This window comes from Rhinopithecus roxellana, chromosome 4 (genome assembly GCF_007565055.1).
Source record: "Rhinopithecus roxellana isolate Shanxi Qingling chromosome 4, ASM756505v1, whole genome shotgun sequence".
Classification (NCBI taxonomy): domain Eukaryota; kingdom Metazoa; phylum Chordata; class Mammalia; order Primates; family Cercopithecidae; genus Rhinopithecus; species Rhinopithecus roxellana.
The window spans coordinates 138611912-138638816 of record NC_044552.1 but is presented as its reverse complement, the minus strand read 5'-3'; the positions used below and the strand labels follow the sequence as shown (position 1 = coordinate 138638816).

At 36.1% G+C, this 26905-nt stretch overlaps 1 protein-coding gene across 6 annotated transcripts in view; it reads right to left on the bottom strand.

Annotated features, from left to right (window-relative positions):
• DOP1A (DOP1 leucine zipper like protein A) overlaps window positions 1–26905 on the bottom strand; it is a 104834-nt gene that overhangs the window by 58577 nt on the left and 19352 nt on the right. For 5 of the 6 annotated variants that reach the window (XR_004056746.1, XM_030928441.1, XM_010358274.2 and 2 more), the window contains exons 2-4: window positions 12787–12977; window positions 9034–9215; window positions 855–1025 (exon numbers count right to left, since the gene is read on the bottom strand). Coding sequence is in view for 5 of the 6 variants with exons in the window: in XM_030928441.1 (XP_030784301.1) it covers window positions 855–1025; window positions 9034–9215; window positions 12787–12924 (491 nt within the window). In the remaining variant the exon portion in view is untranslated. Of the gene's footprint in view, window positions 1–854; window positions 1026–9033; window positions 9216–12786; window positions 12978–13078; window positions 13172–26905 lie in introns of all 6 variants that reach the window. The other variant, XM_030928440.1, reaches the window with a different exon arrangement.

Here is a 26905-nt window from a genome sequence, read left to right as displayed (position 1 = left end):
CAAGGAGCCTTTAAAAAGGTAATTCAATATATTAAGAATTAGATTCGTACTGCATGATGAGAGCAGCTGAAAAACAGTAACTAGGCAATGTACTTGAATAAAATATTTAAATAATTATGTCTACTCATAAAGTAAGTTTGGTATTTTCTATTTTTGCTACTTCAACTCAGTGTTTTAATAAGAATATTAGTAATGAGATATTAGAGATACTTAATGCCATCATGCATTGCCTACAATTTTCAACTCCCCAAAAATAATAATAGGGTCCAAACAGATCAAATAACTTCATTTGAACAGTTAGATATCAAGAGTACCACGTCAACAGCTAGTGAAACAGCACTGCACTGGTACTAAGCTATTTTTCCCCATTAGCAACTTAAAAATTGTTAGTGCATGGACTAATCTTCCATTCTTATCACTAATCTACATGTCCTATCTGTTATATTATTTTAAATTATGAGTCACAATTTTCTTGAGTGACTTATATGTGCTTGGCAAAGGACTAGGTGATTTGCTATTAGAATAACACAAATAAAAGGATATTATGTTTGTTTTAAAGATGAGGAAACTGAATAAAGTTCAGACATTAAGAAAACTTCCCTAAGCTCACTGTCTGTATAGGCAAGACTTCAACTCATTACATCCACCTCCGAAGTCTATGCTTTTACCACTAGCTATATTTTCAGTATGATACACAGACTAAACTATAATGTTTCATTGCTATAGAAATATTCACGTGATATACTGAATTGTCTAGAATAATTCATTTGTGATGCTAAAACATATTTTACCTAAATATGCTTACTGACAAATCCATGACTTCAATTACATAACTGCACCAAATACGATCTTACCTCTCATAGTACTCTGATCCTTCTTCTAAGCCAGGAAGAATACCAGTAAGCAATCCCTGTAGACCAGGTTTCAGTGTTTTACCCAAAGGCAGATAATATATCTCATACAAACTGAGCAAAGTTGGTTTCACAGACATGGCAGCATTTGCAAGAAGAGGAAATAATCCAGAACTATTAAAAAAAAAAAAAAAAAAAGAGGAGAGGGAAGCAAAATAACTATACAATATTAATTCATACACAATTATATGTATATTTTATTTATTTCTGATGAAAAAGTTATACTGATTGGCGTAAAATGATACCTGTATATTAATGACTACATCCATTAAACCAGACCAGTTCTCTCACCTGGGTTTTATACTTATAAACCCAGTAGCTACCTAGCTGTTTCACAAAGTCCTAATATTTCACAATTCCGAAACAGAATTCTCCCCTGATGTGCCCCAGCAAAACATGTGCCTTCCCTGTAATAACTGTCACGTCAAAATATGGCATCACTATCTATCTGGCTGACCAAAAGCTATAAATCTAGGACTGATCCTTGACTCATGCAATCCTCCTGCCTCAGCCTCATGAGTAGCTTTAAAAATCTTCTACTCTAACCTGGCTAAGTTGGCTCATGCCTGTAATCCAAGCACTTTGGAAGGCTGAGGTAGGAGGACTGCTTAGGCCCAGGAGTTTAAGACTAGCTCAGGAAATATAGTGAGACCTCATCTCTACAAAAAATAAAAATTAGCTGGGCACAGTGGCATGTGCCTGCAGTCCCAGCTACTTGGGAGGCTGAGAGTAGAGGACTGCTTGAACCTGGGAGGTAGAGGCTGCAAAGAGCTGTGATCATGACACTGTACTCCAGCCAGGGTGACAGAGTGAGACCCTGGATTCAAAAATTAAAAAAAAAATAATAATTTTCTATTCTAACCTGCAATCAGTTATCAAAGTCATCAAGTTCTCTAAGTCACTCTCCTAGATATTTTTTGAATATAACAAATTGTGTCTCTACCAGATAGCTACCTAGAAGCAGCTGCTATCATATCTTGCTCTTCATGTTTTAACATGTATTGGTTCATTATTGCCCTGAAGCAGCTCTTGGTAAAACCTTTCACTGAGTTCCCATTGCCAATGTGGCCTTTAATGTCTTTTAAAAAATGGCTACTACATACCTCTGAACAGTCCATATATACTCATCAATTTTACTCCTGTACCCTCTGCTCCAGCTATACTGAAGAATTCCTTGCTAGTTCCTTTCAGAACCTTCTATGCTCTTTTTAGTGCCCATACCTTTCCATATGCTGCTCTGACAGATACAATTCTCACTCCCTTACTTACACCCTCTTTGTCTGGGGGATTCCCAAACTTTCAGGCCTCAGCCTAAGAAGCCATTTCCTTACAGAGACTATCTCCTAATTAGACTAGGTTAGGTCCCCTATTTGATGTTCTCATAGTACACAATATTTACTTACCAAAACGCGCTTATCATTCTTTATTTGAATTGCTTAATGTCTGTCTTTTCCAACAGACTGTAAATATCAGAAAACAAAGGATCATGACTATATTTTTATTTCTGTATCCTAAGTTTCAAGTACCATGTCCTGTACTTAGCAAGTGAAGAACAAATGAATAAGGAATCTCTCTTGCTCCCAGTTTATAAAAAACAGAAATCATCAAGTAAGAATGGCTTCAGCTTTCTACTTTTCTGTCTCCCATTTTAGGTACTGTTTGATCTAAAGATACAGCCATAGTCTCTCAGTCTCTTCCAGGCTACCTTTTCTCCCATGTGCCCAGGGCCATGACCCGCCTGTCCAGGGACCTGCTTCATCCATTATCGTTTTTCTTTTCTGTAATTTTTTTCTTCCTGAACTGACATCTTTGCTTTTTAATACAAATGTACTCACATATTTCATCATAATTCTAAAACAAGAAAAAAGTAACAGCAATAACCAAATCCCAAAATCTTTATTCAACTAACCTTCCGGCTTAAAGCTACCATTCTCTATCAATTATTAAAATATATATATGAATTTCTTCTATTTATTACCTTCCATCATTAATCAATCACGATACTTCTACTCCCTCCACTGAAACTGTTCTCATTTTGGTCACCAATGTCTACCAACTACCAGATCCAATGCTCTATCTTCAGACCTTATCCTATTTAATTTAACATGTGATACTATTAACCAGAGCATTCTCTTGAAGCACCCTTCCTTCTTGACTTCCAGGACTGCTTTGTCTCCTGGTACATTTTCCCTTTTTTTTTTCTTAGACGTAGTCTCACTCTGTTGCCCATGCTGACGTGCAGTGGTGCAACTGGCTCACTGAAACCTCTACCTCCCGAGTTCAAGTGATTCTCATGCCTCAGCCTCCCCAGTAGGTGGTATTACAGGCACTCACCACCACCACACCCGGCTAATTTTGTATTTTTAGTTGAGATGAGGTTTTGACATGTTGGGCAGTCTGGTCTTGAACTCCTGACCTCAGGTAATCCACTCACCTCGGCCTCCCAAAGTGCTGGGATTTACAGGCGTGAGCCACTGAGCCCAGCCTCCTGGTACACTTTCTATCTCTGACTCTTTTTCACAGGCTGCTTTCCCCCACCTGATATTTAAATACTGAAACTCCTAAATACTCTCAAAATGTCCTCATTCCTTTTTTCCTCCTTGTTATTTACAATGTACCTAGGTAATTTCAATTATTCTCTTGGCTTCAACTGCCACCTACATGCTGACTGCTCTACAGTATCTGTCTAATCTGCAATCCAGATTTATATTACCAAAAGCTCACTTTACATACTCATCTAAATATTTTAAGGCATTCAAACTCCACTTTTAGCCTTCTTAGTAACATCTTTGTGCACTGTATCACATTAAAAAGAAATACGCTTGAAGAGGCAATATGGTATTACATCATGTAATAGGTTATAGAACTTTAAAAGTATTTGTATTTAATTATGTTAAACCGTAAACCTTGAAATGAAAAAATCATTAATTAAAAATAAACATATCTACATTTAATATAAACTTTAGTTTTTAAAATAGTTATACTTCAAAAAAGTATAGAACAATGATATCATTTACTCCATAACATGTGTGTGTATGTGTACAAGAATATCTGCCATATTTAGAAATGGTATTCTAGATTTAATTTTATGTAACATACTGATGAGAAAAATAGGTATACTACAACTGAAGAATAACTGTGCTGCTTAAACTTTCTGTTAAGAGGTAGAAAGTAGCAGGCATGAATTATGTAAATCTTGCTTTAAGAAAGGAAAATCTACCAATTATTAGATAATTACATGCAACACTGATTTGGCAATGCTCACTTTTCTTAACATCATTCTTTGAATGTATTATTTACTACTATTAAAAATATCTTTACTGGCTTTACATACTATCTTTAAGACATCCATGCTTGACTGGGCGCAGTGGCTCATGCCTGTAATCCCAGCACTTTGGGAGGCCAAGGCAGGAGGATCACAAAGTCAAGAGTTCGACACCAGCCTGGCCAACATAGTGAAACCCTGTCGCTACTAAAAATACAAAAATTAGCTGGGTATTTTTTTATGGTGGTGGCATGCGCCTGTAATCCCAGTTACTTGGGAGGCTGAGGAAGAATAATTGCTTGAACCTGGGAGGCGGAGGTTTCAGTGAGCCAAGATTGCACCACTGCACTCCAGCTTGGGTGACAGAGCAAGATTCCGTCTCAAAAAAAAAAAAAAAAAAAAAAAAAAAGACATTCATGTTCATTTCTCTTTAATAATATTTCCTTGCTCATTTCTCTTTAATGATATTTTAAAATATCAAAGAATTGAGTATAACACATAGCATTTCTTTATTCATTAAACAAATATTTATTAAGGGTCTACTATCTGTCAGTTCCTCAGGATACTGAGAATAGAGCACTTAATCATAGTAAGCATAGTAAGAAATCCTTGTTCTTTAACCTCATAAAGTTTATTTTTTGGAGAGTATATATGTACATATTTTAATTGCGTGGTTATTGTATCTCTTAACACATACATACATATCAGATGGTGATAAATGTTACAGCAGAGGAGAAAAAGTTACAGGAGAATAACAAGGAGACTAGAGCAGAGGCAGGTTCTAAATAAGGTGGTCAGAGAAGGCTTATCTGAGTAAAAATGAGAGAGTAAACACATACACAGAAGAAAGGATCAGTAAAATTAAAAGTTGGTTTTTAAAAAGACTAAGAAAATTGATAAACTCCTGATAAGACTGATCAATTAAAAAAAAAAGGATGGCTTGAGTCACCAATGTCAAAAGTGAAAGAGGAGACATCACTGTAGATCCTACATGTTACAAAGATAAGAGTATATTATGAACTTTAGGCTGATGCATCTAAAAATTTAGTAAAAACAGGCAAATTTCGAGAGAAAAAACTCACTAAAACTGACATAAATAGATTTGAATAGTATCATAACTACTAAAGAAATTAATCTGTAATTTATTAATCTATAATAAAATCTTCCCACAAAGATAAATTTCAGATAAAACCTAAATAATTACACCAATGTTATGAAAACTGTTGCACAAAACGGAATAAGAGAATATGAAATTTAGCATAAACCTGAAACCAAAATTAGATAAAAATGTAAAATCATAGCCATTCTCTACTAAACAAAGATGTAAAACTCCAAAAAAAAAAAAAAAAAAAAAAAAAAACAAAGTAAGCAAATCCAGTGATACAAAAAGGACTCTAAATCATGAGCCAACTGGATATATTCCAGAAATGAAAGGCTGATTGAACCTTCAAAAATATTTAAGGAGGCAAAAAAAGATATAAAATTATTAAAATCGGAAGAGAAAACTCACCATTCACAGATAGTGTGACTATATCTCAAAATTCCAAAAGCTATTAGAAAGAACAAGTGAACTTGACAAAGTTTCTGAATACAATGTCAATACAGAAAAACACCTTCGTAATTCCACATTCTAGCAGCAATATACCAAGCAAAGATTCCTTACATAAGCAGCAAAAAGGACTACTTAATAAAAGGTTGATAAATCAACTAAAAAAAACTTTCTTCAAAAGACAGCATAAAGAACTTTTGGTTCTTCAAAAATACCATTTAGAAAGTTTTAAAAGCTGCAGAATGAGGGAAATACATATAGTTGGATAGTAGGGGTTTCCACTAGAAAGGGGTAGGAGGGAACTTGCTGCATTGACAAGAATGTTCTATGTTTTATTTTGAATGGTGGCTACAAAATTCTACAAAACTGACTAAATTTGTCAAAACTTACCACACATTGAACATTTATGATCTGTTCATTTTATTGAATGTAAATTATATCAACAGTTTAAAAGAAAAGTTAAGTGGTTAAAAAAAGAAGAGACAGACAGAATTAGTGACCTGGAAACTAGGTCAGAAGAAATTCCTGAGAATGCAGCACAGCAGGACAAAAAGTTAGAAAATACAAAGAATGGTTAAGAGATGGAGAAGCCATGGTAGGAAGACCTAATAAGTGGGGAGAGAACAGATGTGAAGGCAATCTCAAAAGATAGTGGTTGCAAATTTTCCAAAATGGGTGAAAGGCATCAATTCATCGATTAAAAAAATTTTTTTAATGGTTTTTTGAGGAAAAGGTGGTGTTTGGTTACATGAATAAGTTCTCTAGTGGCGATTTCTGAGATTTTGGTGCACCCATCACCCAAGCAGTGTACACTGTACGCAAAGTGTAGTCTACTACCACACACCCCGTTACACCCTTTCTCCTAGGTCCCCAAAGTCCACTGTATCATTCTATGCCTTTGCATCCTCATAGCTTAGCTCCCACTTATGAGTGAGAAAATACGATGTTTGTTTTTCCATTCCTGAGTTACTTCATTTAAAAAAATGGTTTCCAATTCCATTCAGGTTGCTGTGAATGCCATTATTTCATTCCTTTCTATCCAATTTATAGATTTTTTTAAAGTCCAACAAATACCAACAGAATAAATAATAATAAAAAACCTACCTAAAAACACATCACAATGGAACAGAATACTAGGGATAAAAATGTGGAAGAAGGGCCATTTCAGACAATAACTGAGCAAGTCTTCTGAGGAGTTGATATCTGATCAGAGACCTGGATTTGAGAATTACAGAGCAAGAGAATAGCAAAGAAAATGAGGAATAATAAGCAAAGAGACTTGTTGACCTGAGTGGAATAAATTGGGGGGAAAATAATAATAGTTTAGTTTTAGTTTATTAAGAGTTGAGGTCACTGACAGAGCCAGGGTCATAGTACTTCAGGAATTATTCAAAGCCATATTAAAGCCTTTTTCTTATTTTTTTTTCTTAAGTGTGCTGAGAAGAAGTCAATAGAACTTTTTAGCAAGAGAGTAACATTATTTAATATATTAAAAAGATTACACTGGTACTATGTGGAGAACAGGGTAGAAGAGGATAAGAACAGATGGTGGATCAATGTTAGGTCAGCGATGAAGCCCAAGCTAGAGATGATGCTTAGACTGCATGCTGCCAGTGAAGGTTCAGGGAAGTAGATGTATTTGAGACATATATCAGAATAGTAGCTAACATGTATTAAGAACTTACTATAAGTTGCCCACTGCATTTTACATGTATGAAGTCTTTCAATTCCACTAACCACCCTATGAGGTTGATAATCTTATTTCTGTTGTGCAAGTGAGGACACAAACACAAGCAGGTGAGGACAAAGGCCAAAGATAACAGAGATAGTTTGACCTACCATCTCTTCTCTTAACCACCATGAGACATAACTCTGAACAACAGACTATGTACACCAGAGGTGGGAAAACTTGGGTGGGGAAAACAAGGTAACAAGTGCAGCTCTCGAATCTGAGGGTTGTATAAATGGATAGATGGTGATACCATTTATTGAGCTTTAATATAGTACATTGCAGGAAGGTCAGGTTTATAGGAGAAGAGGAAAATTTAGTTTTAAACAGGTTGAACTTTAGTTGCCTTTCAAGATCTGTATGGAGATGTCAAGCAAGCAGGAGTTTAAAGCTGCTGCCAGCACTGGAAATGTCCAGTTGGGAGTCAGCATATAGAAGATAAAACAGTTGTTACCACGGGCAGGAGGAAATGGGAAACGTCACATGAACAAATCTAGAGATCTAATGTACAACATGAAGACTATAACTAATAATATTTTATTTGGGATTTTTATTAAATGAATAGATTTTAACTGCTCCTGTCACATACACAAAAAATAGGTAACTATGTAAGATGATGGCTACATTAATTTGTTTATCTATAGTAATTATTTCATTATCTGTAGGTATCTCACATCATGTTGCGTATCTTAAATGTACACAGTAAAATTTAAAATAAAAAATAAATCATGGGTATGGCTAAGTTTGCCTAACGAGAGATTACAAAGTGAAAATACAAGAAGGTGCTGCACTAAATGAGCCCTAAGAAACTCTGTGTGGAGTTTGGGTAAAGGAGGAAAGACTAGTAAAGGACACTGAGAAAGAGTAACTGAACAGAAAAATGTTGTACAGTGAAAGCCAAAGGAAAAGACTGTTTTAAGCGGAGAAGAGTCAATGATGTTGAAAGTTGCTGAGAGATCAAGGTATCCTATCTTTTTCTCAGGCCAGTTTTCAAGCTTAAAAAGGTAGAATGTATTATAGTCTCAACAACTTTGAAGGAAAACTTTTAATAAATGGTATCTAAGAATAAAAAACAAAAAGACATTAAAGACTGTTCTACATTTTTCTGAATCACTTAACTCAAATATTAAGATTGATATTTGAGGCCAGGCGTGGTGGCTCATGCCTGTAATCCCAGCACTTTGGAAGGCCAAGGTGGGCAGATCACGAGGTCAGGAGATCAAGACCATCCTGGCTAACACAGTGAAACCCCATCTCTACTAAAAATACAAAAAAATTAGCCAGGTGTGGCAGCGTGTGCCTGTAGTCCCAGCTGCTGGGGAGGCTGAGGCAGGAGAATGGCGTGAACCCGGGAGGTGGAGCTTGCAGTGAGCCAAGATCCTGCCACTGTACTCCAGCCTGGGTGACAGAGCGAGACTCCGTCTCAAACAAAACAAAACAAAGAGTGATATCTGAAAACTTCTAATCATTAAGGAATTTTCAATTTTGTAGTTTTTAGTGCAGAAAGTATAAAATAGTTTAGCAATACATTTTCTTTATACTATTTGTGTATCTATAGAGAGAGTAAAATTATTCTTACCTATATAAAAAAAGGTCTTTGGCAAGTCGCTTAGGTCCAATTATTTTGAAGATAATTTCATATGTTTCAAGTGCCTTCCGATGAACTCCACCTGGTAATGCTGGATGTAGACATTGAGCTAGGCGTTTGCCTATGGTCAGCTTTTTGGGTACTACTTGGTACTTTGCATTATTTTGTAAAACCTTGAAGAAAGCATTTTAATGTAGTTGAGAAAAGCAAAATATTGCATTCATTTTACTTCCATTTTCCAGCATACTATTATAAAAAATGTTAATTGTAGGTCTTTGTGTTTTGTTAGCTACATTTGCCTATATAATACACCATATTCAAAGTTAAAACTGAGGAAATGTTACGAACTTTATTAATTTGTTTAAAAAATAAACTCATTACCTGTTAACAGAGTGACATTTTTAATGAAAAATGATATTTTCCAAAACAAATTTATGGAGAGGAGAGGCATTTTAGATTTTTTTTTTGGTAAATTTTTAATATTTGATGTGAGAAGACAGCTGGAACGTGGAATGTTACAGCCTTCAACCTATTTTTACTACTTCGAAATAAAGTCTGGCCTCACAATAGATATTTACAGTTACCTGGAAGAGGTATAACCATTGTCCCCGTATATCAAATTATAGCAAGTAATTCTAATGCTTATAAGAAAATATACATGAGATTATCACTGCCCATTTGTTTTTATAAACTGATTTTTCTAACTGGACAAAGCAACTTTTGCTTTATTTATTTCAACCATAACATTTCCTTAGAAATAATGGTCAGGGCAGAATTTCTGTACACAGATCCTATCTTATCAACCACTCAAAGGAGATTAGTTAAGTAAAGAAGACCTTATAATAAATGCAATCCTTTAGTTTGAACCTAGAAGTCAATATTATAATCACGTATTGACAGAACGTCACAAAGTGAAGACTGAGAATGAATAGACTATATTAGAACTGGAATTTAAAAGAAATATACAAAGTCTTATTTTACAGAGGAATAAACAGGTTGAAATATTAGGTTGGTGCAAAAGTAATTGGATTTTTTTTGCCATAATATATGAAATGACCAAAGGCAGTATAAGAGTGTGTATGTGTGTGTGTGTGTATATATATATGTACGTATATGAGTATATATATATATATGTATATATGAGTATATATATATGTATATGTAAGAGTACACACACACACACACACACACACACACAATCCTTGTCTAGTTCCATCACAATTTTGGCTAAGTTTCATCGACAACTTGGGTATTCTTCTTTGAGTTATCTAGATACCATGAAATCTATTTTCATGAATATTGATTAATCTAAAAAATTATGTACCTAGTTAGGCAAATTAATTTCCATCATTTAATGACTTGCCTTTAAAAAGAGTTCCCAGTATATCTTCAGAAACAGACTCTTCAGAACCCTTTAGAAAAAAAAGAACCTAACTACCTTTAAGTAAATTTGTACTTTTAGATGGAATTTCTTGTGGATGTTGTAAAAGAAATAAAGAATTATTCAAACTTCAAATGATAAATGTTAGAAGTTCTAACATGTCAAACAGAAGCTTCTGAATCGAATTTTAAGACAAAACCTTGACATACTGAAAACGATAATTTTTCTTTTTATGATCTCAAAGTGATTATCTGTCATATTAGGTTGAAAACTAGCATCCTGGTGTGGTACTGTGAGTGAGAGTGTGTCTAGGTTTTCATCCATGGTTCCTGGCTCATAACTCCCACAGCCCTTATTATAATATTGGGGAACTTTGGGCCTCAGAAGCAGGCCTCAAAAAACAATTTCTCTCTTTTTCCTGCCCTCTCCTCATCTTTTTCTCCCTAAGGCAGGAATCTTCCTCTACCTTTCTATCTCAGAGCTGGCCATAACAAAATTCTCTGGACTACTTGGTCTCATTGTGGGTCAAAGACCTCCATTTCAGAAAGGGTCCTGCCCCATACCCAGAAGGAAGGAATGCTGTACAGAGAGGCCAAGAAAAATCTGACAGACGGGTCTTGCTGGGTTCCCCCACTTTGTCTGTTAGTATTAGATCAAATCTTTTATGTCCTAACACATTTCTACACAGCTGTTCACGCTTCAATCATGCCTATCCAATGAAGTCTCAAAAGGCCCAAAAGGATGATTAGAGAGCGTCTGGGCCAGCTGAACACATGCGGAGGTTCCTGGAGGGTGGCGCTCCTGGAGAGGGCATGAAGGTTCTACATCCCTTCACCCAGACCTCACCCTATGCATCTCTTCACTTGTATCCTTTGTAATGTCTTTTATAATGAACCAGTACCTTAAGTTCTGTGAGTCACTCTAGCAAATTAAATCTAAAGAAAGGATTGTGGAACTTTATAGCCAGTTGATCAGAAACACAGGTAAAACAAACTGGGGCTTGTGATTGGCATCACAAGAGGGGGACAGTCTTATGAGGCTCAGCCCTCAACCTGTGGGATCTGATACTATCTCCAGGTAGATAGTGTCCAAGTTGAACTGCAGCACATCTAGCTGGTATCCACTGTAGAACTGCTTGCTTGCTGGTAAGGGAGAAATCACTTGTTTTAGGGTTATAGAAGTCTTCTGCATTGATTGTTGTGGTGTGAAAGCAGAGGAAAAACAATATGTATTCTTTTCCCCACACATCTTAGTATGTATTTTAAGACAAATTTCTTTCCTAATTTGTACGTTAAGCTATTTGATAGGCTGGGTGTGGTGGCTAATGCCTGTAATCCCAGCACTTTGGGAGGCTGAGGTGGGAGGATCACTTGAGGCTAAGAGTTCAAGACCACCTTGGTCAGCATAGTGAGATCCTGTCTCTAAAAAAACAAAAATAATAACTAGCCAGGCATGGTGGCATGCCTGCAGTCCCACCTACTCAGAAGGCTGAGGTGGGAGGATCCCTTGAGCCCAGGAGTCTGCAATGAGCTATGATCATGCCACACTGGACTTCAGCCTGGGTGAAAGAGTATGACCTTGTCTCACTTTAATAGAGACAGAATCTTGTCTCTATTATATTTATTATAAAATAAAAAATAGTTTTTGGAAGACCACTCCTTTCCTATCTAAGCCCTTTAATATTTAGAAGCACTCTCATTCAATAACAATTAAAAAAAAAAAAGCCTTCACTATGGGTATGCGGTGAAAAAAACTGATGTTTAAAAAATAAAAAGGTCAAAATGAAGAGCCAGAAGTTGATCAATGATGCCACAACAACAACGGAATAAAAACCAGACATGTCAAGAAGAATTACTCAAGGACAAGCTGCAAAGCATAAGCAACTGCTTGTATATAATTGCCTTTGTAAAAAGTACCGAATTATAACTATAGCTTGCCAGGATAGAAAATGTTTCCTTCTGCTATATACCATTTGGAAAGAACACAGGAATTATTGCTTTCCATTTATAGGAAATTCATTTTGCTGCCAGGAATTCCAGCACCATATCTGATGCTCCATTATGGAAAATTACTAGCTCTCATAGTTAGCATATTTGCTTTTCTTTTGTTTTTATAGCTAATAATCATGGCGATAACTATATTTTTCAAGCACTGTTATTTCTTTGAATTAAAACTTCCAAAGCCTTAACAATGTGCTTGAGTACACAGGCATGCAACTCATGAAGAAAAACAGCACTACCAACAGTAATCTAAGGTTCATTTATGTTTTTGCATTCTTACTTCAAGATTTAGAGAAATCTAACAAGTACAAACACAGATTTCTAATTTTTACTCCTTCTATGAAATGGATAATACAGACATACCTTATTAAGTTTTCCAAGTGCTGATATCAAATCTGCCCATTCACTGGAGTATTCAAAATTCTTTAGTGCTTTGTCAATTGCGGCTACATAGTTTCTGTATTTGGAGTCACTCAATAACTCCAGCTCTTCTGTGTTCATCCTCCCACAACTTCCCACTAGAGACCAGTTCCAAACTCATGTAAAGTCATTACCTACAAAAGAGTTTGCAGGAGGAACCAAGGTTACAAAGTATTAAAATGGGTTCATATGATCTTACTACAAAGGTAATGACTAACTTGAAAATGTTTCTTACTGTTAGCAGTGGTTGAAACTCTCCTCAGCTAGTGTTCAGGGTCATGGAAGTATTCAAAGACAGCCTGAAAGATAACTACTTGTGTGTTCCTTCCTAGGAATTGGAAAAACGACTGTGAAAATTTAGTAAGTAAAATTTTCTCATACTTATTTCAATTTAGAAAATTTTCTTCTACTTACTTCAATTTAGAAATCATGTTATTTCTCTGTCATATTTGTTTATGTAACATTTCTGATACGTGTGTGTGTGTGTGTATATAAATACATATATGCTCCTCTACTTTGTTTTGATCCTAAAATACACTAAGTCTGGTTAGATTGGAAGAATCAAGAACACAGGGGAAGAAAGAAAAAAAAGAATGACTTGGAGATCATTTTATTAAGTAGTAAGTGAGCATCTAATATGAAGGCCCATTAGCTGTTAGAATTAGACTTTACTTCGAATAAAACTGACAAGAACATGTGGTGGTTTAAAGTATGTCCACAGCTGAGTACAGTGGCTCACACCTGTAATCCCAGCTACTTGGGAAGCTGGAGGATGGAGTACGGCCTAAGGTCAAGGTTTCAAGACCAGCACTGGCAACACAGTGAGATCCTGTCTTTAAAAAAAATAAAAATAAAAATGAGCCAGGCAGGGTGGCACCTGTAGTCCCACCTACTCAGGAGGCTGAAGTGAGAAGACAGCTTGAGCCCAAGAGATCAAGGCTGCAGTGAAATATGACTGGGTGACAGAGCAAGATTCTGTCTCTATTAAAGTGAAAAAAACAAATCCACAAATTCTTTGATATTTCTTTGAAAAAGTGGTGCCTAATCCCCCAGCACCTTAGGGTCAACTTTGTGACTCATTTCTAATGAAAAGAATAGGGTAGAAGAGACAATGTGTAATGGCCAACAGGTTATAAAAGCACTTTGGTTTCCTCTTTACTCTTTTATCATTAGTTCTGCAAGGGAGCTAGCTGCCACATCATGAAGACACTTTCAAGGAGCCCTATGGAGAAGGGAGGTCTCGTGACAAGGAGCTAAAGCTTTCTGTACAGCCATGTGATTGAGCCACCTTAGAAGCAGCTCTTCCATCCTCAGCCAAGCCTTAATTTGACTGTGGCCCCAAATGGCATCCTGACTGTAGCTTCATGAGCAACCTGAAGCCACGATTACATAAGCTAAGTCTCTCAAATTCAAGACCCACAGATTTTGTTATAGGCCACTGAGTTCAGGGGTAATTTGTTATAAAGCAATACATAATCTAGGGTAATAGGAAGAATTTAATTAAGGTTCTACTTAAAAACCAGTGTGGCTCCCCTTTAATTTTTCTGGTATCCCAACTGACTTCTAACTAACTCGGTACCTTTCTTTAGAGCTGGGTGCATGGACCTACAGGAAGGTCTAAGAGTGGGCCTTAGGGGATGCTAACACAATTCAACCAAGGTAAGAACAGTCTTTCCAACAAGTAGTTTGGGATAACTGAATATCCCATGTGCAAAAGAACAAAGTTGACTCCTTCACATCTATACAAAAGTTACTTTAAAATAGATCAGAGATCTAAATGTACAGCTAGAACTATAAAACACTCAGAAGAAAATGTAGGATTAAATCTTTGTGACCTGTGGCTAGGCAAAGTCTTCTTAGAAATAAAACTGACAGCCACGCATGGTGGCTCACGCCTATAATCCTAGCACTTTGAGAAGCCGAGGCAGGCTGATCGCTTGAGGTCAGGAGTTCAAGACCAGGCTGGCCAACATAGTGAAACTTTGTCTCTACTAAAAATACAAAAGTCAGCCAGTTGTGGTGGCTCATGCCTGTAATCTCAGCTACTCGGGAGGCTGAGGCAGGCCTATCACTTGAACCCAGGAGTCCGAGGCTGCAGTGAGCAAGACCACGCCACTGCACCCCAGCCTGGGCAACACAGTGAGATTCTATCTCAAAAAAATAAAATAAATAAAATAAAATAGAAAACCAAAAACACAAGCAACGAAAGAAAAAATAAATTGGACTTCATTAGAAGTAAAACTTTCGTGTTGCAAAGAACATCAAAAAAGTGAAAAGACAACTGACAGAATGGGAGAAAACAAATCCTCCATAAATCTGATGAGACTTTAGATAGTAAAAAAACTCTTCAACGTCAATAATAAAAAGATAAATAATTCAAAAGTAGGCAACAGATGTGAATGAACATTTCTAAAAGGAAAATGTACAAATGGTCTATAAGTACATAAAATGACACTCCACATAATTAGGGAAACAAATCAAAACCACAAGAATATTTCACGCCTACTAGGATGGTTATAATAAAAAAGATAGATAAGTGTGGCATGTAGAAATTGGAACCCTCATACACTGCTGGAGGAACATAAATTGGTATGGCTCCTTTGGAAAACAGTCTACTAGTAGTTCTCCAAGGTTCAACATAGAATTACTGTAAGCCAGAAATTCCACTCCTAGGTACGGTGTAGACACAAGAGAAATGAAAATATATGTCCACTAAAAAACTTGTGTGAATGCTCATAGAAGCATTATTCATAATAGCCAAAAGAAGAAATAACCCAAGTATGCATCAACTGACACACAAATAACTAAAATACAATGCAATATTATTTGGTCATAAAAAAGAATGAAATAGTGATACAAGCTATAACACACATGAACCTTGAAAACATTATAAATGAAAGAAACCACTGACATAAGACCACATAGTATATGATTCCATTTATACGAAATGTCAAGAATAGAAAAACCCATAGAGACAAAGTAAATTAGTGGTTGATTAGAGTGGGGGGAGAAGAAGAAAAGAGGAATTGGTGTGAAATGGAGAATGAACTCAAAATGAATATAGGGTTTCTTTTTGGGATGACAAAAATGTCTTAAAATTGATTGTAGTGATGGTTTCACAACTCTGAATATATTGAATACCATCATATTATATATATATATGTGTGTATACATATATATATACATACATACACACACACACACACACACACACATATAGTTTGTTTGTTTTTGAGACAGAGTCTCACTCTGTCACCCAGGCTGGAGTGCTGGAGTGCAGTGGCGCCATCTTGGCTCACTACAACCTCCGCCTCTTGGACTCAAGCAATTCTCCTGCCTCAGCCTCCCGAATAACTGGGATTACAGGCGCCTGGCACCATGCACCAGCTAATTTTGTATTTTTAGTATAGACGGTGTTTCACCATGCTGGCCAGGCTGGTCTCAAACTCCTGACCTTGTGATCCGCCTGCGTTGGCCTCCCAAAGAGCTGACATTACAGGTGTGAGCCACTGTGTCCAGCCTATATTATATACTCTAAACAGGTGAACTGTATGCTCAAAATATATGAATCACCTTAAATTACATGTAAAATTTACATGTCTTACATTTTATTGGGGAGAGTCTACTTCTTTCATAATGTTCTCAAACAATTTTTTTTTTTAACAAAAAGGTTAAAAACCACTAAAGAATATAGCTAATGAGTAAAATCTGTACTGAAAAAAGCTACAAATCTTTTGATGTATAAAATCAAAATTTCCTTGGTTAAGGTTGTGCCAAAGAGAGGCAATATGAGTTTCCCAATTCTCTACTTCAATTATCTTATCCACAAAAATGAAAACAAGTCCCAAATCCTATCTTTGGAGAGAGTAATCACCTTAAATGTGATTTCATTTGACATGAAATGATTTTGCTTCAGCGTATCATGTGCCAAGCACTATGTTTAGGTGCTGACTAGAAAGAACATCCCTGACCTCATGATACTTTCATTCCCAATTGGGACGGTGAGAGTAGTGAACAAAATAAGATAATCTATTTTTCTCTTTAAAACTGGATATTTGATGCTAAGGGACTTAATATAAAGTTTATGTGGGGGGAAAAAAACAGTCATACAATACTTCTTCCTCACCCCCATCCACATTTTTGCTGTCTGTGGGATTTCAGTTAACCTCAGTCAACCACAGTCTGGAAATATTACATGAAAAATTCCAGAAATAAACAATTCATAAGTTTTAAATTGCATAGCATTCTGAGTAACATGATAAAACCTCTCGCAGAACAAAGTGAATCCTCCCTTTGTACAGTGTATCCACGCTACAGATGACAATTGCCCATTAAACACTTAGTAGCTATGTGGGTTATAGACTGACTGTTGTGGTAGCACAGCGCTTGTGCCCTTATTTTACTTAATAATAGCTGTAAAGCGCAAGAGTACTATGCCTAATTTGTAAATTAAACTTTATCATTGGTATATATGTATAGAAAAAAAACCCCAGAATTTACAGAGTTTGGTACTATCTGCAGTTTCAGTCATCCATTAGCGGGGGGTCTTAGAACATATCCCCGGTGAATATGGTGGGGGGTGGGAGGCACACTACTGTCCCTTCATACTTTAGACTAAGAGCAGCAAATCAAGCATAAAGCAGTATTGTGAAGTACTGTGAAGAACTCACAATAAATAGGAACTTAAATATGTGAATCAAAATAATCTTAACCTTGCACATCAAATTAATTTTTGTTTTATATAAGGATTTGCTATGCAATTTTCCTACCAGGAAAGTTCTTTGAGAGCAGGAACTATGTGTTATATATGTCTCTATGCTGGACAACACATAACTTACAATAGTGAGGCTACAGTTGGACTCATGATCAAAGTGTTTAAACATAATATTTAAAGACTGGTAATAAATTAAAAATGATACAAGCTATTTCATTATCAATCCATGGTTTCTAAAACTTTTAAATACTAGATTTAACCATAAACACAAACACAGCATACACACAAAGCAATATCTGTAGGTATGTTAGATACAAAAGACTAGCACATTAAACAAGTAAAGTCATGAACTTTGATAGCTAATTAAACAGTTAAATACTAACAGTAACATATACGGAATGAAGGTTATAGTGAACACAACCTAAAACATTTCTAGTTCTGTTTCTCAGAAATCAGAAGGATAGCAAAACCAAATTAAACTCAGGGAAAATATCAACTTGACTGGATTTTCTGAAAGCACATAAAATTCATATAAAATAACAAAATTCCAATCAATGAATGAAAGAATGTACTTGTGGTAGATGGAATAAAACACATGCATACATTTTATCAGCAGGAACATTTTTTTCTTTCCTTAGCAAGATTTCCAGAATAAGATATAAAATAGCATTCATTTTGAAGATATACAATACTCAGTGCATGAGGAAGATTAACCTGCAAAGCAATTTAGTAGTAATTTCTATTAATGAAAATAGGGGTTATCAGCCTAATAACATAATTTTTAAGCAATATTATCTTAACATACACATCCTTCAGATAATCTTTTCTTATTTGCTATAAAAAAGCCAATTAATAATGACCAGCTAAGTTTGTAAGGTTTATAACTCTTGTATGCATCTACAGCTAAAAAGTTTGTTCAGGTAATTAATTTGAACTTTCTTACATTTTTTTTTTAGGCAATAAATTCCTAAATATTTAAGTATGATTAAAAAGAGTTCATATAGCTTAAGACACACAAAAACACAGAATATTAAAAGCAAAATCTTAAATTACTAAAAAATGAGAAGGGACATTTTGCAGAAGTTTCATCAGCAGAGCTGCAGTATTACTTTTCATGTGAAAAGATGGTTGATAGGGTTTGGCTGTGTCCCACCCAAATCTCATCTTGAATTTCCACGTGCTGTGGGAGGGACCTGGTGGGAGGTAACTGGATCATGGGGGCAGGTCTTTCCCATGGTGTTCTCCTGGTGGTGGGTGAGATCTGATGGTATTATAAGGGGGAGTTCTCCTGCACAAGCTTTTTTTTTTTTTCTTTGCCTGCTGCCATCCATGTAAGATGTGACTTGCTGCTCCTTGCCTTCCATGATGATTGTGAGGCTTCCCCAGTCATGTGGAACTGTTAAGTCCGATTAAACCTCTTTCTTCTGTAAATTGCCCAGTCTCAGGTATGTCTTTATCAGCAGCATGAAAACTAATACAATAGTCAAATCCTAGGACTGAAAATTTAGTTGTAATTCCCCAATGACTTTAATGCAAATAAAATTACTCATTATATGTCACAAGAGAAGTGTAAAGATACACCATCTTAAGCCCTTCATCCAATATACACATACAAATTGCAGTTCTCAGGTATTCTCCCCCATATTTTATTTTATAATGGCTTAGGTCAATACTTCTCAAAGTGTCTGTAGTGAAAGATCAGTATTTCCACCCAGCCCATCACTGACCAATACTTTTCTAAAATATAAAATCATGTGCTTTAGTTGTTGCAATAATATTAAATTGCTATAAAAGTTTCCAAATGTTTACTTTTATCTCTGTGCTTATTTCATCATGTCTCTTAACAAAGTTTGTGAATATCACACTTTAAACATCACTGGCTTAGATCATAACGCAAATATAACGTATCCCCACAGTGTATCAAACTTTATACCATGCCTCTTCTTCAGTATAAATACAAAATAAATTCACATACTCAATAAAGCAGTGTTTCACAGAAACCCCAGGCAGTGAAAAGACAGGCAGTAGAGGGTAGGGCCTCCAAGAACAGGAGTTAAAGTCAAGATGGCCTAAATCCAAATCCTAGCTCTAATACTTACTTAGCAGTTGTATGACCTTGGGCAACATGCTTAATTTTGTCAAACCAGTTTTCCTTATCCATTAAAGGAGATGAAAATATTTATACTTGAATGGTTGTCAAAATTAAATAAGTAACATACTAAAGTTATCAGAGTGCCTGGCACATAGAAAATGCTCAAGAAACAGTTGTCATCATTATTTCCTGTGAAATCAAAACAACACTAGCAAGCAAGTATGTTAATTATGAGGGGTAGTAAGTTATAATTAAGCATCAGATGTGGCTCTGAATTTCTTGGCAGCAAACTGGAAAAGTGAGGACTCACTAACCTATCTTGAATTGTCCTGTGAACATAAGTTAAAATGTAGAATTATTGCCAAACATGTTTTATGGCTTTGTGAAACTGTATATATTTAATACACATATTTGATGAGTTCTGACTAGTGCATGCACCCACCCATAAACCATCACCACAATCAAGATTCTTCACTACAGTTAAGATACAGAATATTTCTATCATCTTAAACTTTATATCAAACATTTACATCATCTCTGTCAAATGAGCTGTTTTGTTTGAAATTAACTCCTTCCTCTCAATAACTTGCTACTTTCCAGGAAATACAACAACAAACTATTTAATATAACCAGAAAACTTAAAAAAATAAAAATAAAACTTCTAGCTTGTTTAAAGTGATGCAAGCAAATCAAAGTTGCATTTGTAATCTTTCTTTTAGGGGCTGTTAATCATAGTTTCTCTGACTTGATCTTTAGTTCACTGGACAATTATTTGCAAATACTTTCAAAGTTACAACTCAGATAAATTGGACCTGAATTGTCATGAAACATAATTTAGTGTCATGTTTTGTTTCACAAATATAACATATATCAAATATAAAAATAAAGCAAAAAAGCTGTTTATGAAAAAACATAAAAGCTGTAGATTTCTCTGGGCAAGTTATGCCCTATGACAATTAGTAGGTAGTACAGATTTGTTTTTACACTTTATAGCATAAAAAGCTAAAATTTAAATAAGAAATGAAATATTGCATCATACCATCTCAATTTTTAAAGTTCATTTTAAATGGTGATAGAAAGTGAGTAGACCTCACTTCAGAATAACACCACAAAGATACTTTGGCTAGTTTTCTTATAACTAGCTGCATTTTCCCTTTCTCTCCTTCCTTTGCCACGAAAGGCAGGGGGAGGGCTGAAAGAGAAAGATTCACTATTACTCAATTCTAAAGAAGTATCTGGGGACTAAGTGTTTCTAGCACATTCCAAGAATATAAATTAATGAATTATTGTAAGCACCACGCAGTGGGGCAAAAAACCCTGCTGTTAATTATGGAAAAGAACGTCGGGAAAAAAAAGCTGTAAGTAGACACTCTTTCTGAACTTTTCTAACTAATGAAAAATTACCATTCAGTAATTGTTATCATCTAACAGATGTAACATTAATAATCTATTTCATTGTGGTCAACAGTTCTAGGTTCCAACATTGGCACTGTCACTAAATAATCTTCAGCAATCATTTATTTAGTCAATTCATAAAGCCAGTCATTCCAGAAAGCTGGAAACTTCCCTTGAGTGTTAAAAATACGGATGGAGGCCGGGCATGGTGGCTTACACCTGTAATCCCAGCACTTTGGGAGGGTGAGGCAGGCAGACCATGAGGTCAGGAGATCAAGACCATCCTGGCCAACATGGTGAAACCCTGTCTCTACTAAAAATACAAAAATTAGCTGGGTGTGTGGTGGTTCATGCCTGTAATCCCAGTTACTGGGGAGGCTGAGGTAGGAGAATCACTTGAACCATGGAGTTGGAGGTTGCAGTGAGCCAAGACTACACCACTGCACTCCAGCCTGGGGACAGAGTGAGACTCCATCTCAAAAAAAAAAAAAAAAAAAAAAGGATGGAAGACAACACTTACTAAGTATTTTACAAATAGGTTATTGTCACTCATTATAAACCTGATGCTCTGTACTTCGTTAATCCGATCCAATCTCCCTTGCTCTTACTGTTGTCTCAACTTTCAAAAGGTATACACTCTAGGAAACTTCAGATATGTGCTCAACAGATCATTAGCCTTTCCTCTGCACATCCTGTCACCTTCTAGTCTTAATTATGTCATTCCTTTGCTTAAAACCCATCAATGGTTTTCCTCAAAGCTTGTCCTGTCACCTTCTAGTCTTAATTATTCTCTGAGGACAAGACCTCTTCTAACCTTACAGTGTACTTACTAAATACTAGGAACTGTTTCGAGTGCTTTGTGTATTTTAATTAATCCCAGTTGATCCTTTGTGGTAGGCACTATTACTCACATTTACAAGTAAGGAAACTGAAAGATAGAAATGATATGCGATACAGCTAGTAAACAGGAGAAGTGGGGATTTAAACACAAGCAATTTGGCTTTAGAGTCCTAACTCTTAAGTCATTACTGTTCACTTTCATGGAGGCTGTTTTCCTTCTCATAGCCATCCTACCTTAGGGGTAAAGAGTGTGGAATCTTCCTCTTTATACTTATCTGACAAAACTCCAATCCTGGTTAAACGACATGTTTTGTTTGTTTGTTTTCAGCCTGAACACAAGCAACTAAACATTGGAGGAAAAATCATACAATCAGGTTGACTTAAGATGAGAAGCACAAACTTCAAATAGATACTCAACACTATCCTAACCCACTCTGTGTTTCCTTAGTAAACTTACGCTCTTGACACAACTGTCATAACTTCTCTTCTCAAAATCCTAATACCGTCTTCCCTCCATCATTGCTAAAGATCTAGTTTCAAACTTAAGAAAATGGAAGCAAAAAGAATATTACCTTCCCTCCAAGAAATCTGTAACCTATCTTCAACTATACCCATATTCTCTACTTTTCTTCCCATTATGAAGGACAAACGACCTTCCTCCCATTAAAGGCCCCCCCTCTTGCTGTGTTCTGAATCTGGTCTCCTCTTGCTTTCCCAAGGACTATTAGCTCAGGCTCCTTCAATACTGTCAGTTTCTTTTCCTGCCTACAGCCTAAAGTCTACCCCCCGAATCTCTCATGGTCTAAAACTAAAAACCCATAGCCTTTCCTTGACCCCCACAGGGTCTCTGGCTGCCAACCCATTTCTCTATTCTCTCATAGCAAAACCTGAAATATTTCTCTATATTTGCTACTTTTTTCCTTATTTTTTATTCACTCTTCAGACTACTTGAAATGCATACGGGACTGTCCCTCCAGGAAAAAAACCTGTAAAAAAAAATCACCCATAATGTGCTTCAACCAAAGCCAAAGGTGACTTCTGTAGCTCCTCATTTTATTCAACTCAGCAGTATTCAACACTTTGTTTTTGGCTTCCAGGACTCTTCCCTCTCAAGGTATGTTATCTCTTAGCCTCTCTTTTTCAGTTTATGTTGGCTTATCTTTTCTATTCAATTTTAAATGCTGAGGTACAGCTGACCCTTGAAAAACATGCATTTGAGTTGCATGGGTCCATTTCTTTGTGGATTTTCTTCCACTTCTACCACCTACACAAGACAGCAAGACCAACCTCTCTTCTTTCTCCTCCTCTTCCTCTGCCTACTCACAGTGAAGACAATGAGGTTCATGAAGATCTTTGTGATGATCCACTTCCACTTAATGAATAGTACATATATTTTCTCTTATGATTTTCTTACTATTTTATTTTCTCTAGCTTATTTTATTGTAAGAATACAGCATATTACACATATAACCTACAAAATGTGTTAATCAACCATTTATGTTACCAGTAAGGCTTCCAGTCTAGAGTAGGTTATCAGTAGTTAAGTTTTTGGGGAGTCAGAAATTATATGTGGATTTTCGATTTATGGGTCAGTCCTACTTCAAGGTTCAATCAGGAACCCTCCTCTCTTCTCTCCCTTTAGGTTACCTCCTCTCATCTTATTGCTCCAATAGCATCTGTTAACTTATGTGTCCAACATCTATACCCGCCACTTTTCCTCTTCTATTATTCTAACCAGTTACAGCCCACTCCAGCACACCACTGATTCCTGCTTCTATTCTTGAGTCTGTGTAATTCATCCTCCACAGAGAAGCCAGAGACACATTATGTCATTCCTTTGCTTAAAATTTGTCAATGGCTGGGTGCGGTGGCTCACGCCTGTAATCCCAGCACTTTGGGAGACTGAGGTGGATGGATCATTTGAGGTCCGGAGTTCAAGACCAGCCTGGCTAACATGGTGAAACCCAATCTCTACTAAAAATACAAAAATTAGTAGGATGTGGTAGTGGAAGCCTGTAGTCCCAGCTACTCGGGAGGCTGAGGCAGGAGAATCACTTGAACCTGGGAAGTGGAGGTTGCAGTGAGCCAAGATTGTGCCACTGCACTCCAGGCTGGGCAACAGAGCGAGACTCTGTCTCAAAATAAAATAAAATAATATACTCCAAAAACTCATCAATGGTTTTCCTAAAAGCTTGTCCTGTCACCCTCTAGTCTTAACTATTCTCTGAGGATAAGACCTCTTCTGATGTAGCAGAAACAGCAGCATCTTAGCTATACCCTAAATACAAATATTCTAATACAAAGCTTAGAATAATATCCAAACTCAAATACACCAAAATTTTTTGCATTGTAGGCATTTTGTTCTTGCTATTCTGTACATTTGAAATCTCTTAGGTCAACTCTATGTGACAAATTTCTTCCCATCCTCCAGTAATATCAAACCCTAACAAAAGCTCTTTCTGATCAGTCTAAGTAGGCTGCCTGGGGCCAAACTCTTACACCATGTACCCTATAACATCACATTATTTCCTTGCTAGCATTTGTTACAGTTTGAAATTTTCCTATTTGTTTGCTTGTTTCTTGTCTATAATCTCTCACAGAATGTAAATACTATGAACTCAACAGCCTTATCTTACTTGTTCATACCTGCATTGGCAGTCCCATAATAGTGGCTGATAAACAGTATGGCCTCAAATATAATCTGAATAAATGAATTAATCTATCAATGACAATATAGTTAAACCATCTTTGTTTTCTCTGAGAAAAGCTTTGTAGAAAAAAAATAAAAAGCAGAACTACAGTTCTATTTCTTAACTGGTATAGTCACACTTGACCTTACTCTCCTCAAATACAGAATACATTCACATGGCTATTAAGTGCTTTAAAAAACAGAAAGATTGCCTAAGAATATTTATAAAAATGTACTATATCTGGTTACACTTTTAAAAAACTGGCTTAGTTTAATCTGTATTAAACATAACTATCTAAATGTGAATGAAGTCATTCCAGCCCTGTGAAAGGAGATTTTTTAAAAATCCTATTTAGGTTGGGTGCAGTGGATCATGCCTGTAATCCCAGCACTTTGGGAGGCCAAGGCAGGCAGATCGCTTGAGGCCAGGAGTTCAAGACCAGCCTGGTCAACATGGTGAAACAGTCTCTACTGAAAAAAAAAAAAAAAATACAAAAATTAACCAGGTGTAGTGGTGCATGCCTGTAATCCCAGCCTCTTGGGTGGCTGAGACTCAAGAATCGCTTGACCCCAGGAGGTAGAGGCTGCAGTGAGCCAAGATGGCGCCACTGTACTCCAGCCTGGGCTAAAGAGCGAGACTCTGTCTCAAAATAAATAAATAAATAAATAAATAAATAAATAAATAAATAAATAAATAAAATAAAAAGCTACTTAAGTATGTTACTCCCAGACGTCAAAGTCAAATCTTTCCAAATTAATTAGATGCAAATCTAGCTGGAGAAAAATTTGGAAAAAGTTTTATTATACTTCATGTACTTATTTACAGTCATGCACTGCTTGATGGGAATATGTTCTGAGATGTATTGTTGGGTGATTTAGTTATTGTGTGAACATTCATAGAACATGCTTAAACAGACCTATTGGTAAACCCTACTACACATCCTGGCTATATGGTATAACCTACTGCTCCTAGGCTGCAAACCTGTACAGCATGTTATATACTGAATACTGTAGGCAACTGCAACACAACAGTATTTGTGTACCTAAAAATAGAAAAGTACAGTAAAAATACAGTATTAAAACCTTATGGGACCACTGTTACACAGGTGGGCCATCACTGACTGAAATGTTACACAGCATATGACTATTTATATTTTCACTTTAGGTCTCAGAAAAACTATACAAATAAAAACCTAAGACACAAGAGATTTAAAAGCCCATAGATCTGCCAAGGTGACAGTGAAGCTGATTTAACTTTACAATTTTATTTTTTACCAAGTAAATATACACAAAATTATATACGTTATTAAAAATTTTCTCTGAATGCTATAAAATCAGATTCTTTCTCATTTCGAATTCTGTGATTTCTGGTACACATAGCAATATGAAAATCTTAATTTTAGAAAATACAAAACATAAGCACCATTTATAACCTGAAATGAGCCATTAGCAGGTAACTGGGATTCTACTTTAAGCATCAAATGGTAAACAGCCATAATAAACACTCAGACACATACCCTTGAGTTGCAAAGGATCATCCTGTCTCCAAAGCGCAGTAGCCAAATAAACATTTTCCACACAGTATTCAAGATGATGATAATAATCACAGTTGATACTTACTGACAAATTACTCTGAGCCAGGCACTATGCCAAGCCCTTTCATGTGAATTATCTCATGTAATCTTCACAATACATCCATGAGGTAGATACACACATGAATCCATGTTCATATAAGGCAATTAGTGTTCAAGGTGCCACAGAGAATAAAAGGAAGAACCAGGAAGAACTCTGGCAAACTGACTCCTGGAATTGGCCCTTAATCAGTATCTTTCTGAACTTTTTTTTTTAAACCACAGGTTTTAATTCTCCTGCATGGCATATTCTACCTCTCCTCTCTCATTAATTTTTTTCAAAAAACTTTTCTAGCTATATAGATTTCTTTTTTAGATATTGTGCTTTTAAAAAACACACTATAATAATGTAAATACATATGTTATTCTTCCTAGACCTTGAATGAAGCACAGGGACCAAAGCTCACCTCAAAATATCCCAAGTGGTTCACCACTCAGTACCGATAGTGTTTAAAATATAAGACAAAAATGATCATAATTCTGATATAGAAGTGTTTATTTTTGCTTGTTATCTATAAAAGAGTGGGTTTTTGGCCAGGCATGGTGGCTCATGCCTGTAATCCGAGCACTTTAGGAGGCTGAGGTGGGTGGACCACCTGAGGTCAGGAGTTTGAGACCAGCCTGGCCAACACAGTGAAACCCCATCTGTAGTAAAAATACAAAAATTAGCTGGGTGTGGTGGCGGGCACCTGTAATCCCAG